Here is a 17520-nt window from a genome sequence, read left to right as displayed (position 1 = left end):
GTATGAATATAATATACAAGTTTCACTTTTTAAATGGAATTACTGAAATAAATCTACTTTTTCATGATATTCTAATTTTATGACCAGCACCTGTACCTTCTAGTAGCTTGGAAGGTACTTATCGTTTCAGGCTGATAGTATGCATTAAGGCGCAGTGGGTTTATCTCCTCCCCCGGGACGCGGAGCTGCAGCGGTCGGCCCGACTCGCTGTCCTTTGCCTGAGGAAAGTACTCAATCTGCGGCATGCTGATTCAGGCTGTAGCTGGGGGTCACCCCAGACATCGCTAACAGTCGCTAACAGAGTTTTCTGGGTCTGCACAGACATGTTTCAGACTTTAATCTGGTGATCTCTGTTGTGCGTTAAACAATTACTGAAGCTCACATTTTTTTTAGTTTGATTTATTCGACGACAAGAGAGGGGAATATACTGTATTTAATCTTAGAAAACCAAAATCCAACTATTAAACCATCAGTGCGATTAGGCTCATATTTCTGTCGAGGTGGGCTTGTTTTATTTTATCTTCATATTTTACAGGCAAAGGAGCCCTGCAATGGAGGTTAGCCTCCTCCGGCCTCCCGTCCCCTCTTCTGTTGTCCAGGAAAGAGAATAAACATCCGAGAACTGCTGGATAAGTTCTCCAAGCAGCCAAAATGTCACCGACTGGAGGGCTTTGTTTGCAGCATGACAACCCACTCGTGCTCTGTATCATTTCAAACTTTAACAAACTGTTCTCTGTGTTGTAATAAACATTTTTAAAGAGTAATAAACACAGGGTTCCCACCACTTGGTCAACATCAAATTCAAGGACCTTTCAAGGAATTTCCAGTACCAATTTCCTCAAATTAAAGAACCACGCGCAACGGCAGTTACCTACTGCTACCACAGAATGCTACCAATAAACAGGTTTAATATCATTTAAATTCAATGAAAAACTTAACAACATAGAAATTGTTGAGTCAGAAACAACGATGTCAGTTTTTTACTTTTAATTTAATTTTTATAATTTATTTTTTTAAAAGATGATGATAATCAGTCGTGTGAATAGAGAATTCAAGGACTTTCAAGGACAAGTGTAATTTTTGGCTGTTTTCACAAACTTTCCAGGACCTTGAAATATTTTTTTCAAATTCACAAACTTTCAAGGACCCGTGGGAACCCTGTAAACATTACCTGAAAGTGTCATATACAGTACATCCATTTGGTAGTTTTTGAGATATAAACCTGAGAAGGCAGCTGGCTAGCTTTAGCAAAACTACCCGGTTTGTCAGTTAAACATGCGGTTACACTGGGTGGTGAAGTTCAAAGTTGGACCATGAGCTGGGCTGACCCACGTCCTGGGTGAGAAGATAAACCCACTTCGTCTTAATGCATATCAGCCATAAAATGATTGATAAGTGCCTTCCAAGCTAGGAGGTAGAGGAAGGACCGTCTGGACACAACGTATGGGACTGATAACCAATATTCATTTAAGTAAGTCAGGATCCCGACTTTTTCTCCCCAGGATCTTGAGAAAGAAAGTCAGGATCCGTTTTTTTTTTTTTTTTTTAAATTTTCCCCACGTCCCATTACGGGTTCCGTACGTTTCAGATTCAACTCAACATTCGCTCCCTTTTTTCTGGTTATTTTAAATTGACAAAAATCTGGTGTTTGTCCAACGAAAGCAGACGAAGATGTAAAATCCAACCTCTTCTGCTCTCATCAGGTCTCCCCAGCATCTGGTCCGGTCCGAGGGTCCACAACCGTGACAGTTTGTGGAAACAACTTCGGCTTCGATAAGACCGAAAACTTCAAGTCCTCGATGGTTTCTGTGGAAGTGGCGGGAACTCCCTGCAAACTGATTCGTCAAGAAAACGTCAACAGGTGTGTGTGTTCCAGGTTTTTTGTCACCTTTGTTGGACATTTTCTGGTACAAACACTTAACCTTGTCAGGACCAGGGACAAAATGCAAGTCCTAGGACCATGAGATTTTTGGTGTGGGGTTAGGTTTGGGGTCAGGGTTAAACTACAGAAATGAATGGAGAGCAATACACGGTCCTAATAAGGATAGAAATACAAACTTGTGTGTTCATCTACTAGAAATGTGCACAAGTCCTGCAACAGAAAAACCTGTAATAAAAAGTAAAAATGTACGCTACTGTTGATTCTGTCAGCTGGGGGGTTTCTGCCCCTTCATTTCCACCAGTTGAAGGAATCAGTGGAGGAGTGGCCTCAGATTCCGGCAGTAAAGATTTAGCTCACCTGTAATGGTGGTTTCCACTTTGTAATCCTGTCAAAATAAAACTACGTTGATAGAAACTGCGCGTAGACTTTAACACGTTAAATGAACACATTTTGCTCATTTTCTGTGTGATTTAAGACATTTGATTTGATTTGATGATGCCTTTATTGCCATTGTACGGAGCACAATGAAATTACATTTAAGAATAAAAAAAAGATAAATAATGTTTTTAAATGACAGTGCTTACAGAGGAGATATTTTATTCCAACTACATATTTTAATACGACATAAAAACACCAGACAGATGTATAAAAGTTAGTTAGCTGATTAGAATAAAACACATTTCCCTCTCAGTGTCTGAACCGCCACCTTTAAGGGGCAAAGACTCATACACTGGTGTCTTATTGGGGGTGGGGTGGGGGGTGGGGGGTTAATAGGGTTATTGTGTTGAAGGAAGAATGTTAAGGAGCATGCCCCACCCCCTCCTCTTTTCTTTTTTTTCCTGCTGCCTGCCACATTCAACACATGACATGCCTTAACTGAAAAATTGCTCAGGGAAAAAATGTCTGAATCCAAACTTTTCCTCATTCCAAATCCACTGGGGCCAAGTCTCATTCAAGGGCCCTTTTTCCTCCAAACAACCTCATTACAAAGGAGTGGGGAGAAAAATAAAAACCACTGCCCACACAATCCCACATGAAGATTGTGTCTTTGTGCATTCTCTCAGAGTACTGATCATTGAATTAGGCTAAATGCTGGGAGCTGTGACAGAGAATAATGCTTGTTTTGTGTGTTGTTTGTTGGGGTCGGGTGTAGATGGACTGAGATGCAGTGTTCCCCAGTCTTCAATGGGAACTTCACCCAGTCAGGACACACGGTAAAGGTTACCAGTGGCCACAAGGTCGCCAAGATGGAGGCTTTCAAATTTGTGGTAAGAAAAGTTTTTTTAATTTTTAATTTAGCAAAGAACAAAAACTACATTAAATTCAGGGTTGACAGACTGTCATAATCTTTGTTTTGCACATTTTCTTACTTTTTACACTCTTCTGAAAATAAATTTCCCGCAATTTTACACATACATATTTATTGCCCAATAATAAAGTGGCCATAATGGTTTTTTCCCGTGTGTGTGTGTGTGTGTGTGTGTGTGTGTGTGGGTGTGGCTTTGGTGACATTTGGGGGCAATTTAAATGCGAAAATCCTACCTTTGGGGACAACTGATACATTTGGGGACAAAAGTCAAGTTCCCATTTGGTTTAAGTGCCATTGGTGGGTTGGGGGTTGGGTTTAGGACCAAGGTGTGAATTGAGTTTAGGTTAGTTTTAGGGTCAGGTAGGTACCTGTGAGGTTAGCTTTAGGGTTTGTGGTCAGGGTTAGGCTGTAGAAATGTAATGGAAGTCAATGGAATGTCCCCAATTGGATAGCTATGCAAACTTGTGTATGTGTGTGTGTGTGTGTTTTTGTATTTGTTACCTTTTTAGGACCCGTTGTTGGTATACACACCTACCTTGTCAAGACCAGTATTCCTTATGTGGACTAAAGAGCGGTCCTAATATGATGGAACTCCATGTTTGGGTTGGGGCTTTGGTTTAGGGCAAGAGGTCCGGGTTAGGTTATAAAAAACTGGAAATGAATGAAAGTCAATGAATGGTCCTAGTAAGGATAGACATACAAACCTGTGTGTGTGTTTGCAAAACATCTCATGCACAGATTTTAATCAAACTTTCATAAAAGGATCATTAAAGTCACTTTCATAATTCTTCAACATCAAGAGCCAACCCAGTTCAAGATGGCCGCCACATCCAGCTGAACTTAGAAAATACAAAGTTAGCCGTAACTGTTGGTTTCACGGATAATGTGGTGAAATCTAGTGTGGGTATAGCTGAACGAGACTCCAAACACATACTTCAACTGCTACTGGACAACATATTCAGATAGTAACAACTGGATCCAAGTCAGTCCAGTTTAAGATGGCCGCCTCAGCTAAGTGACGTTAGAAAACAGAAGAATGACTATAAATATAACTATAGTCAGTTTTACATATGCTGAGCTAAAATGAGAGTCATTCAGAAGCACAAATTCTACGTGTGACAGTTTTTGATCAAAACATTTACAACTCTGTCATTTCTCTGTACAACATAATCTTTGTTTTAAAGTCTGGCAGGGTATTCTGTCTTTTAATCAATGCAAGGTTTTTAATTCAGCAAATTAAACCAGAGACTTCTGTTAGTAAAACATGAAAGTAGAAGCAGCAGGAAACTTTGTGGAAATTACCCAGACTGCTAAAGGCTGCCGGTTTATTTGTGACCGTTCAGTTTTTAATGCCAATAATAAAACCACTCTAACAGGTGTTGTTGAGGTGATGCAGTTTTGAAATGTTGACATGCCAGAAAAAAAACATGATAATCTCTGAAGGTGAGTCTGAAAGAATGTGAGGTTTGATGCAGTGTGATGACAGATGGAGCAGATTGACGCTCACCACGACTGCAGCTTCACACGAGGAAGCCTTTCAGCTGCTCTGAACAAATCTCCTGCAGGTTTCTCAAACATGAAACTCTCTGTGATTGTTCCTCCATCAGGACCCTGTGATTCACAACATCTTCCCCACCTTCGGCCCAAAGTCTGGAAACACCATGCTGACCATCAGAGGAGCTTTTCTGGACACTGGAAACAAACCAGAGGTGACTGTAGGGAAGGCAGTCTGTGAGATCCAAAGGTCAGTACAGGTCACTTTTATCTTCCTCATACAACCAGTCTGTGGGGCCGATTCATCAAGATCCCAAAAAATAAATGCTAAATTGCTGTGCAAACTAAAAAATTGGCCATGCTATTAGTGGGCGTGCTGCAGGTGATCTACTAAGATCACTGTATAAATGACAACAGGTGCAAAAGTGGTGCGAACATCAATATTGAAATGAGGATTTTGTGTGAGTTACTGGCTGTCACCATTCAGGTATATCATCCAGTTGTAAGAAAATGCAATGTTTACCCACCGGACAAGGGGTGGAGTAAGTAACGGCCACGAGGCAGAACAATGGGCCTCATGCAAGAACATGTTCGTATTCTTATCCTAAATTTCTCTTACTTTTGTTCGTACAAAGGGTTCGTACGAACATGTCACGTCAGATTCAACAAACTCTTCTATCTTCAGGAAAAGTGTGTAAATGAGCTGCGTGAATTCCACCTGTTCGTATCCAGCTGCTCGTGCACGCAAGAGGAGATTAGCATAATTACCACCCCAAAAACACCATATAAGGCTATGTTTCCTGCCTCAGACATCAGGAAGTGTCCATTCATGAAAATGACAGTGAAAATTAAAAAGAGGAACTTTACGAGTTCAGAGATTGAAGTCCGTCTGTCAGAGATCCAGAAAAGAAAATCTGTCATTTTTAGCAGGTCAGCTGTGGAATAAAAAGAGCTGCTAAAAGTATAAACAACTGTGTTAAATCATTTTCATTTATTCAGAAGACACACCGTTGCACACCGTACCCCCACCCGCCTCCGGCGCCCCCGCACGCCGCGCAGTCGCAGATGGTCTCAGATGTGGTTCTGAAATAAGCATTTTAAAATGTTTGAGTTGGAGAAAACCCAGGACTTGCTAGAGGGATCATGTATCCCCTCTGGCCTTGCTGTCCCCCAGGACGAGCTGGAAGGTGTTGCTGGGGAGAGCGGGGTCTCCTGCTGCCCCCGCGACCCGATCCCGGATAAGCGGCAGAAAACGGACGGACGGACAATTTATATTGTTAGTCTAAATTATTACATTTAAAATTATAACTCTAATTCAAGCAGAATAGCCTATTGTCAACATAATTATGGAGTGTGATTTTTTTTCAACTCAAAATATCTTCAAACTAATGAAATATAAAGTTATTAGTGAAAAAACCCATCTGGATAACAGCAGACTGACTGCTGGTAAAATATACGACAGGTCTGGACCACTCGTAAATTTTGTTCGTATCTGAAAAAAATCGTAGAATGCGAAAACATTGGTGAATGCCACAAATTCTCCTAAATCACTCGTACACACAACTTAAGAACAAATCTGTGTGTACGAACGGTTCTTGCATGAGGCCCATTGTTTGCACCTGCCTTTCAAACATGTTAAATATAGAACAGCAACTAGTTTCGAGGTTTGATAATTCACTCTATGGGGCTAAATGATTATATTAGGGGTGCACCGATTTTCTTCATTTATGGTGATTGGAGATACTGATACTTAGATAAAATTAGTGAAAAGGATCGGCTTCATATTCTGTTTTTCTCATTGAAAAATCAATCCTCGGTGTACACAGCGTGCGCTTCTTTTTGAACACACAAACCTTTGATAAATCAGCCCCTGTTAGTCTTTTTCTGTTTTTTTTTTCAAACACAAACATTTTGTGTTTTAAAACAGGATAAAAAGTCATTTTGAAGTGAGGTTGCAAAAGTTGTAAACAGCTTTAGAAGCATTAAGTTTGAAAAAAACTGATGAGCTAATGGCTAGTCCAAATCATTGACCTAAACAAAGATGGATGTAGAGACTCCATTAACTTCTATTGTTCAGGATTAAAGCTGAATTTTCAGATTTATTTATTTTTTGGCTTCATGAATATAATGAACTGAAAAACATGCAAAGATGTAGTAATGCCATGTATTTTTAAAGATGGTTTAAGATTTATGATAATCACAATGCCTGAATTAACTAATCATAATAAATAAATTTGCACCAATACAGTGAGGCAGCCAGGGGGGTCCGGTGGGGTCCAGGTTGGGGTGAACCACCTCAAAGCTGAGGGAGAGGAAGCAGCAGCAGGTTTTCTCATTGCTGGAAGTGAAAATGTTATTTTAAGTGAAAAAATGTGAGAGTTACAACAGGTTTGCTGCCTCCCTTCAGAAATAAAAGCTGCTCCACTTGTTCTATTAAACAGATGTCTTTGATCTGAAGCAACAACCAGAACCAGAACCAGAACCAGAACCGACAACAAGCCAAAACAAACTCAAACTGACACTGAGCTGAAATGTAACGTTTGTTTCCTCATCCTTCTTCAGCTTGGCGTCCACCATGCTGACCTGTAAGACGCCGCCGCACAGCGCTGGCTCGGAGCAGCCGGTGAAGCTGACCGTGGATTCGGTGGAGCGCCACGCCCCCCTGCCGTTCGCCTACAACGAAGACCCCGTCATCACCAGGATCCAGCCGCTGCGCTCCTTTGTGAGGTGAGAATCAGATTAGCTTTCTTCTCAGACCAGCTCACAGAGTGTTTCCACGTTTGGCGTTTTGACAAACTGCTCTGAGGCTTCGCTCCTTAAACATGTCGCCTCAGCTAAACTCCCTCAGACTTCCTCCCAGCCATGTTTCATCACCCAACAGACTCGTAGTTTTTTTAAGCAGCGGGAAACGAGTGGGAGGTGACGAGCTGCTAACGCTAACAGCAGGTACCTCCCTGTGGGGTTCTCCTGTGTCCGATGCTAACTCTGATATCCGCTCTCACCCCAACCCCCTCGCTGCAGTGGAGGCTGCACGGTGTCGGCTCATGGCTCCTTCCTCCAATCCGGCCTCCAGCCCCAGATGGTTCTCTCCACCGGTCCAGACTCTGCAGTCTTCCACGTGGTGAGTTCAAGTTCGAGTTTCTGTCTCAAAATCATCTGACTGAGGCCCACTTCACTTGTTTTACCCACTGTGCATAAACTTTGGTAAATACTTACAAATCATGATCATTTCTTCACTGGAGGACGGTGTCTTTCACTCTCCGTCTTTTTAGTGTGCCCATCACTTTAACTTTTAAAGTCAACCCAGTTCAAGATGGCCGCCACAACAAAACAGCCACAGATACAAAATGTTTGTAACTTACTGAGTTTCAGCTCATTTTTCGTGTTGTAGAATCTGTGTCTAGTCCCCAGTGTTTTCTCAATTTATTATCTTTTAGAGTCAAGATGGCCACCCCAGCTGTTCGACCTTAACTGACACAAACTAGGCCTGTGTATTGGCAAGAATTCAGTGATACAATACGTATCATGACAGAGGGGTCACGATATGATATATCCTGATATATTGCGATACTGTAAACAAGGCGATATATTGTGATTTTTTTGTCCAAAAATTCCATTAAATAAAAACCTCTTACTGGGAAAAAAATGAAAAACCAAAATTGATTGTCTCAGAAAATTTTAATGTTACAGAGACATACTTTTGATACATTTAGCTGTGTTCTGCTTTGTATGTGTTTTATTTTATTTGTTTCATATTTCTTATTTCATCCATGTTTTCAATTATTAGACTAAATTTGACAATAAATAGTTTGAAAATATATATTTTTACAGCTTTTAGTTTTTAATATTAATTTACAATATGGTCACCCAACACTTAACAATAGYCTTTATGTTGTCATAAAGTTCAGTAAACAGATGATATGAAGCTGCTGCACAGAGTTTCTGGGATCAGCTGACCTGCATCCAGAACATGATTTGTATAACTGTGGGTCGAACAGCAGGGCAGGTCCTGAAAATAAACAGTAAATACTGTAAATGGAGAAGCTAAAGAACACAGTTAAAACGTTTTTGAAGCGAACACAGCAGGATAAACTTAAAGTACATGGACTTTGATGCGATCAGCCGGACATTGAGCAACAGACAGAGTTTTATGTCACGGGCATCGGGGGGAGTGCCGAGCTCGAGGCGCTAGATGCATGCGCTATAGTACAGTATATGCCTGCCTGCCTTCCGTAACGTGAAAGCTGACTACAGTTGGAAAAAAGAGCGCACGAGACACTTAATTTGGCTTAAAAAGCAGATATTCTGACAAATAAGTAACTGTTTGTAACCTTACCTCAGCTTAGAAAGCAGAAGGTGTTGGTCTTTTCCGCTCAGATTCAGCTATCGGAGCATGAAGCTAATGTTTACTTACAATGCTAATGCTACCCTTACTCTCTGGTGCTCAAGAGGTGGAGGAGCCAAATGTCTGGCTCACTGCTGCCAACTAGTGGTCAGAGGCTGAACGACAACATATAAATGAACGGCTGGCAGGAAAGTTGACGTTTTAAACCTTTATAACAAATCGGTACAGGGCTTTAGAATATCGATACAGTATCGGGAAATGAAATATCGCGATATTTCAGTGTATCGATATTTTCTTGCACCCCACGTGACTTTACCTCCCTGAATAGCCTATATGCCACGGTCATTAATGACGTATTTCCAGTAAAATTCTTGCCACGCTCCTCCCTTCCACTCCCTGCTTACTGCCTGTTTTTAGCGTTAGCTGCTAGTACTAGTCCGTGAAAAAGTCACAAAAGTTAAAGCATCTGTGATCTACTGGTATAAAACATGAGTTCTGTTGTGTGTCGTTGTGTTCACTAAGCAGCAGGTACAATAGAGTCGTTAGTTTTTATCCTTTTTCCTCTTGATGAGGAGGTGACAGCAGAGGATCATAGCCTTACAGGGAAAACTTATCTTTAAAAGCTCACGCTTGCGTTTGTAATCAGCATTTCTAACCTGAGGATATTCAAGAGCCAGCATCAGAAATGAGAAGATGGAGGTTACAAAAGGGAAATGTACATTTATCCCCTTTTACTGCCAAGACGAGAGAGGAAAGACCACCTCCACACGACAGSTAGCAGGAAGCTAACACAGCAGCCGGTACAAAGGTAGGTGTGTGYGCGCGMGTTTGTGTTATATGAAATGTTTTTATGCGACTTTGTCATGAGTTTCATGCAAAAGTAAAACCTTGTTAGAGTGTATATTACAGCGTAGACTAAAGCCAAGTGACGAGCGCGCACACCTCCCCCCGAGCACAGAGAGCAGCAGAACCTCCGCCTGATAATCATTACGTTTTCAGTTCACAACGTCGAGGAAAATGATCCAAACCATACAAGTAGCCCATCAATTTAAAGCCCAGACTCTGCTCTTTCCAACAATATAAGTGTCACAGCTCTACGTGAATAATTCACGGAACAAGCAGCCACGGAATAGTGAAAAAGGCTAAATTCTGGAACCATAAACAMGAACGTCTTTCCTTTGTTTTTATGACTTTAATCCACTTTGGAGAGTTTTTTTCCACTTGGCTGGACCTGTGCGTCTCCTGTGTTAATGTTGGTATATGTAATATGCTAATTCTGTTCTGTGGAGATCATTAAGAGTCGCTGTCGGGTGAAAAAATCTTTCGCTAACACTGAGTTGACCGTGAACCTGAAGTGCTGGGAGTGGCATCAAATGCTGGGCCGGATGTCCGTGGCATATAGGCAATTTTACTGACACTGAGCTAAACTGTTGCTCCCCAACCTGGACTATGCTTGAGTCAAACATTATTTGTCTGTTAACAAAATATCTCATACTGTTGAATGGATTTCAATGAAACACCTAGAACGTAATTATTATCTGCAACTAATTAACTTTTGGAGTCGCTCCAGTTCAAGATGGCTACCTCAGACAATCAACCTCAGCAAACACAAAAATGGCCATGCCTCTATGAATTTTACTGACACTGCGCTAAAATTTGTCATGATAGTAGCTGAGCCTCCTTCACAAAACATACTGCAAGCTCTAAAACATCACATGAGATCAGGCAGGATGTTGACATGTTGCAAGATTGTCTTCACCTTTAGTTTGGAAGAGAAAACTCTGAGCTCAGATTTAATGGAAGTCAATGAGAGTTTGGATGTGTGTTGTCTACACCAGCGCTCTGCACATGTGGCTCTTTGGTCCCTCTGCAGCAGCTGTTTGAAGCTTTCACCAAAACTAACATGAGTTGAATGTTTTTGTTGTTGTTTTGTGCCCACAACAGAAAAGGCCAGGCTTAGCTGTTTTTCTCTCCATTCGTCCACAAAAAAGTGTTTGAAACACGAGGAAAAAACGTATTGATTAGATCATGCTAGTAGCTTGTTGACCACTTTAATAATCCAACTTTCAGTCTTACAGTCTCATCTTTTTTCCCCATATCCATCAGAGTTTTTAAAATTAATTTATTTAAATAAAAACATGACAAATTTACGTTTTACTCTTGATGTTGCGGTCAGTTGCAGTATCTCTGTGTCCTGGCTCAATCTGAATCGGCTGATTATAAATGTTTCACTCCCTCCAAATCACATGGATGGTTTTCTCATCAGACACGCTCACCACTCCAGAAACCATTCAGAAAAAAAAAAAAAACTCCTGACATAGAAAAAGAGCTTTAGTTTCAGACACACATGAGCGGGAAGGAAATGGAAAATTCTCAGTCTGGAGCGTTGGAACCAGCTGTCACCCTCTGACTCACAGTAGCTCAAGTAAAAGCTTTATGACGCTTCAGCTCGTCTCACCTCTGTCCAGCTGGATCCTTCTGACTGTAAACACACACACACACACACACACACCTAAAAACACACACCTGGAAGACATCACGTCTGTCTGAACCCAGCTGGTGTGAGCTGCTTTAAATTATTCAACCTGATGAGTTGTGGCCTGTCGACTGATGTAACGTCATCACAAAGCAGTGAAAAGATGTTTAATTCATACAGAATATACAGTTTATTAAGTATACCATCATCTGTGTTTTTACCTGTTCACACATGAAAACTATAGAGCTGACATCAGAGAATCATATGATCTCGGTTTAACCCTGGAAAGCTTCCTGTGTTAGTTTATTAAGATGTTGCTGAATCTTGGTAAAAATGGAAAGTGTTTCCCCTAAAATCAGCAAAATAAGCATTTCCTTTGCTTGGAAATGACCTGTACAGTACGGAGCCCGCGAGGGGACATGGGGGAATTTTTTTCTTTTGCGTTACCTTGCAATATCTTTGCGTTACCTCGCAATACTTTTGCGTTTTCCCACGCAATATTTTTGCATTCCCACGCAAAAGATTGTTTTGTATATGAACTGATTTAAATCAGACTTTTATTTTGAAATATCCAGTTACCAAAACAGAATGTGTCGCCACAAGTTCGTGAAATTGACATTGATGTTGCGTGGCCGTACTGTGTTAAAATATCGACATATGACGTACTTCCATGCGTGGCTTTGTGCTATATTCATTCTGAAGCTGAATTGAGGTAGTAGGCTAACTCGCTAATGGTGAACATGTGAGTTTGCTAATAAACCGGCAGGCACAACGTGATAAACTACTTTTGCGAGGGAACGCAAAAGGTATTGCGAGGTAACGCAATAGTATTGCGTGGGAACGCAAAAGAAAAAAAATCTCCCATGTCCCCTCGCGGGCTCCGTAGTACAGACATCAAACCTTCCACTCTGTTGATTTTTTTAAAAGTCTCTTAATGGAGGTCCAAATGATCAGCAGCAATTAGAAGAGAAATAAAACCAACCATCTGTACTAACATTAGATTAATGCATTGTTGTTTGTTGTCCATCATGGCAGAATAAATGGTCTTCATTGGCTTTGTGGGGTCTTTAAACGGTGGTGAGGGGAGCGCTAGAGAGCAAAGGGGTGGGGGATGTCAGAGGTTGTGAAAATGTCTTTCATAGTATATAAACATGACCAAAACAAGTCCATTTGATTTATTAAAACTATGTACAATTCAATTCTTCTTTTTCCTACCTTTATATAATTTTGTAACTTTTGATAAAGGGATACATATTTTATGCATATTTGGTAGAGGTAGGGTTTGACTACCTCCATTCCACTAGGGGGCTGTATAGGTTGTTAGCTTTTGTTTTGAAGGATTTAAACCAGAAGACTGCCGCACGATCCGTACCATAAGCTCATTTGCACATCCGCTAAAATAATTACTTTCGGAGGGCTTTTTGTCTCTAGCATTGTGGCTACCCAATCTGCTTGAATTTTCTATAAATTATATTATTGTTGGATGTCGACGAAAGTAAAAAAGAAAAATGTTGAAAATGTGGTTAATACAATAATTATTTCAGAAAAATTTTATTCACGATTGTCAACAAACACGATTGATGATCTAAACCTTTCAGAAATGCTTAGCTTCACATTTCTGTCATTTTATTTTTTACTTTAATTGTATATATATATATATATACTGTATACATATATATGTGCAACAATACATGTACCCGTATCGAAAAGTGCTGTATTGAACAATACAGTTTTTTAAAATTTACTTTATCAACTTGTCTTCTGAAGATGCCCTGTGTTGAAGGATCAGTGGATCTGTCTTTGACTACTCCACCTAGGCTGCATTTTTGAGCGCAGATCCACTGAGAAACTTGCTGTTTCAGCAACATTTAATTAAACAACTTTACTTTTGAGGTTAAACAAATGTTCATAATTAATTTAAATAAATTACAAGTTAAAAGGGACATGGAAATTTCTCTTTTTGTATCAAAAAAATATTGAACCGTGAGACTAAAGTATCGACCCGAACCTAACTGTGAATTTCCTGCATAGGGGTGCAACGATATATATATATAAATATATATATATAAAACTGTATTGCGTAACTGTGTAGTTTAGTTTTTCTGTTCTAAACTATTGAGAAAATGTGTTTTGGTGTTTAGTTTGGGAACTAGTGTTTTAGAGTATAGAGAACACCTGAGCAGAAACAGACAAAACTTGCGTAGCGCCACCTTTAATTCTACACGTGTTTGTTTCAACATGTCTGCTCAGAAGTGGAACAGCTGTTCTACTGGATCCGCATCCCTTTTAGTGGTAGATTTACTGACACACATGATGATGAGATAACCTGATGAGGAGAGTCCATTATGATTGTCTGTGTTTTAAATCTTCTATCATATAAAGTTTAAATTCAAATCACAGACACAAAGTTGAAAAAAAAAGACATTTTGCCCTTGGCCTCTTGTTTAAGCAGAGTTTACACACAGAATGAAAACTTATTTTACTGATGACAGAAACTTTTTGACCCTCTGATCCCGTCATCCAGGACGTCCGTAATCTCTCTTAGCCTGGGTTTTATTGCAGCTGCTGCTAAAATGATGATTACTTTTACTTCTTTCAAAAAAAAAAACCTATAAAGTACCTAAAATATTCATCTTTTTGATACAGACTGTACTTTGCGTAAGCAGAACTCAAACACACAGTATCATGAGCAGAGTTAAACTGCTGCAGGTAGTTTTTCTGCACAGTGAAGGTGTTCTCTTATTGCTGATGTTTGCCTTCAGTTTGAGGACTAGCAGATCCTTGTAATGATGCCGTCTGTCATCATGAGACACGCTGCTTCAGGTTCAGTCAGGAGATTATTAATCTGCTCGCTGTTAGAATTCTCTCTTCACAAATATCCTCATGAGTGCAGAAACCCTACCTAAACCCTCCTGTCAAACCTCTGAGCTCCGTTCCTTTACATCCTGCATCTTTCAGCTCAAGACCGGTTTCTTTTATTTACCTGTTTGGATCTTTTTAGTGATTCGAACCCTGTGGTTCAAAGTACGACACAGAACTCATGGAATAAGACTTCCATCTCGAGTTTGAGAGAGGGAATGTCCCTTCATCCCTAATCTGTCCTCCTCCATCCAAACATGCTCGCACACAAAGACCACCCCCCCACCGTGTCTCGTCTTTCAGTTTCCCTTTCCCTGGTCATTGACCTGTGTTCAGGTCAGTGCTTGATGGCTCTCAGGGGAGCTTAAGCTTCATTATGCGCCGACGGTAAGCGCGAGCTCAGGCTGAAGGCTCTAAAAATCAGGTTTATGACCCAAAGAATTCAGATTATCCCCCTCCAGCTGGCGGTATCGACGCACTTTGAATCGATTACGGCCCGACCCTTTCCAGTGGAGCTGAAAGACAGCAGCAGGCGTTCATAGCTGGACCTGGAAACTTCTGGGTGGGAACACGTGCATCTGTGCGAGCCGAAGCAACGTTTGCGCTGCTCTCTGCAGATAAGACTTAACAGAAAAAAGTTGCCCTGAGCTAACTGAAGACTTTAATAACTAGATACCACATAGCGGTAACATAATGACCCCCGCACACACAAATGCACCAGAACTCAGAAGTCTTTATTCCTAATAAATGTCATGCTACTAGATGCCTCCTGAAATTGTAGTGGTTTGGGTGGGGGTCATTTTTTGAGGGGGGTGGACCTGATGGATAGCCCCTCATCAGAGCTAAACAACCAAAGAAATCTGAAGCTCCTATTTTAAATAGTTTTTGATCTATAACCATTTTTGCATGTCCAGAGACCCCTTTTTCAGAAAAAATTGGGGGTGCGGGGGGTGGGGGACACTGATTGGTGGGTCTGAAGGATAGAGCTTCATCAGAGCTAAACAACAAAAGAAATCTGAAGCTCCTATGTTGAACAGTTTCTGAGTTATAAGCACTTTTGCATGTCCTGACACACCCTCTTTGAAAGGAGCCCCCTCCTCAAATACGGGGTCTATCGTAAAACCGTTGGCTGTTGCAGTGTAGGTCAGACTCTTCTACAGTCCTGCCAAATTTCATGTTGATCGGTGCAGCCGTTTTTGTTCTACAGTTGATCAAAAATCTCCGAAGGGAAAAAAAACAGTACGAAAACAGTATGACTCCCACTTACGTGGGACCCACGTGCGGGGTTCATAATAAGTCGTGTCCACAGTTTCTCCTGACATATAAAATAAATGTTCAGTTAATCCTCCATGAATAACTCAGTAGGAAAACTAGGAAAGCAATGTTTAACTTTGTGAAATCTATTTACAGATGTGTTTGAGACGTTGTTGGGTCTGACTCATCACTGAATGTTAATAGGTAACGAAGAGGTAACACAACCAGTGTTTCTACGGTGATCAGTAATTTTGGACTTCATCCAAAATCACTTACAAATTCCTGAACAAAGTACAAACAGTTGAAACAGAGTTTATACACTAATTAATGATTTTTAACAAGGTAGACATTATAATCTCAGTTTGCTGCTCAGTACTGATAATCTACAAACTGTGTAAGAGCAGTGACTGAGGAAATCAATATATACTGTAAATATTTCTATGTACATTCTGACAGGGTTTTATGTCCAAAGAAAGTCCTGATTACTTTAAATTTCCAGTTTAATAACCACAAACATGATTTTACTGCCTACATTAGTTTAAAAATGACATCACAGTCTATGCTGACGATTCATTACTTTATTTTTAAATGCTTCTTTCAGCAACGATAGTAAGAATTAGATTTTTTTTGAAGTTCATGTTTGAATATTTAAAATGTTCTTAATGAGTTACACTACAATGCAGAGAAATTGTGGCAAACAAAATGTATAAAATTTAAATTAAATAAACAGAAATTAAAACACAAGTTTTGGAGGGAAATTTGAAAAGGTTTAGTCGTCCCTGACTTGTCATATTTCCATGCTTGTGCATTTAAACTTTATAAGGATATTCTTGTCTTTCTCAGAGAAATTTCATCGGTGTAATTTTACCTGTAATGACTGGAGACAGTTTATGGTTTAAAACTTTAAAGTCAGAGTTCAGACAGTCAGAGTCAAATGTCTGAAAAGCTGTGCAGAGTCTTAGAGAATTATTTTTCATTTCAGCTAGACTAAAAGACCACGTGTGGATGAAAAAGTCCAATCTTTGCAGATATGTGGTGAAACAAGCAGAAGACTTGTGTAAAATTAGTCTATTAATGCTAATGATTTAGGAGGGGATCATAGGATCCTGGAGGGTCCCAGCTGTCGCTTGTTAAATTCCATCCAGTAAACGGGATGAGTTGGGGCTCAGCCTGGGAAGGGACAGTTCAAGACTCTTATTGTCTTAACCCTTCTGAGGCAATGATATTTCAGCAGTGAGCTCCTGCGGACTGGTTCCTGTGAGCCACCTCGTCACGCCACCACAATCACATTTTTGAGCATCAACTTCATCAGACGCTGCTCGATGCTGATCCATGAAGTTATGTATGTGTCCCAAAATGAGGCCGCAAAGTAAAGTTTTAGGAAGCTTTCAGGAAAAACACAAAGAGCTGCTCGAAACATTAACAGAGGTCAAGGAATCTCAGCTGGAGCGAGGCATAAAAAATGCTGACTCGATATCAGATCTCCGGGAAAGCCTGGTCTCAGCCAATCTCAGCTTTCCCACAAACTTGAAAGAGATTTGTGTTACAGTTTGTCGTGAAAAGCTGGCATGGCCACAGAGCCAGGGAAGCCACGTATACATTTACACAAAAAGAGAATTTAAAAAAATGATCTTTACATTTTTCACGCTGGTGGAGTTGAGTCATTTTTAACACAATGCACAAGAAAAGGCACTCCTCTATTTCAGATATCTGAGTTCAATAAGAGGCTTTGACACAGCCAGGCACCTGTCGCCTGAACTCACAGATCGGTTTGTTTCGTGTCAGGCTCCTCTTCCTATCTCTTCCCAGAAGACTAAATCCCTCCAGCTGACACCTGAATGCCTCATGAAACATCTTTCCTTTCCCATGCCCCTCACAGCCGGGGGCGGGGTGGGGTGGGG

The 17520-nt window shown here is 40.6% G+C and overlaps 1 protein-coding gene across 1 annotated transcript in view; it reads left to right on the top strand.

Annotated features, from left to right (window-relative positions):
• Positions 1-17520, top strand: part of met (MET proto-oncogene, receptor tyrosine kinase) — an 86983-nt gene that overhangs the window by 15001 nt on the left and 54462 nt on the right. The window contains exons 4-8 of the mRNA XM_014010268.1: positions 1704-1861; positions 3036-3150; positions 4799-4935; positions 7248-7412; positions 7707-7806. Of these exons, the coding sequence (XP_013865722.1) occupies positions 1704-1861; positions 3036-3150; positions 4799-4935; positions 7248-7412; positions 7707-7806 (675 nt within the window). The remainder of the gene's footprint in view (positions 1-1703; positions 1862-3035; positions 3151-4798; positions 4936-7247; positions 7413-7706; positions 7807-17520) is intronic.

Source organism: Austrofundulus limnaeus, unplaced genomic scaffold (genome assembly GCF_001266775.1).
Source record: "Austrofundulus limnaeus strain Quisiro unplaced genomic scaffold, Austrofundulus_limnaeus-1.0 Scaffold67, whole genome shotgun sequence".
NCBI classification, from domain to species: Eukaryota; Metazoa; Chordata; class Actinopteri; order Cyprinodontiformes; family Rivulidae; genus Austrofundulus; species Austrofundulus limnaeus.
The sequence above is the reverse complement of the archived record's forward strand: the minus strand, read 5'-3'. Positions and strand labels throughout refer to the sequence as shown.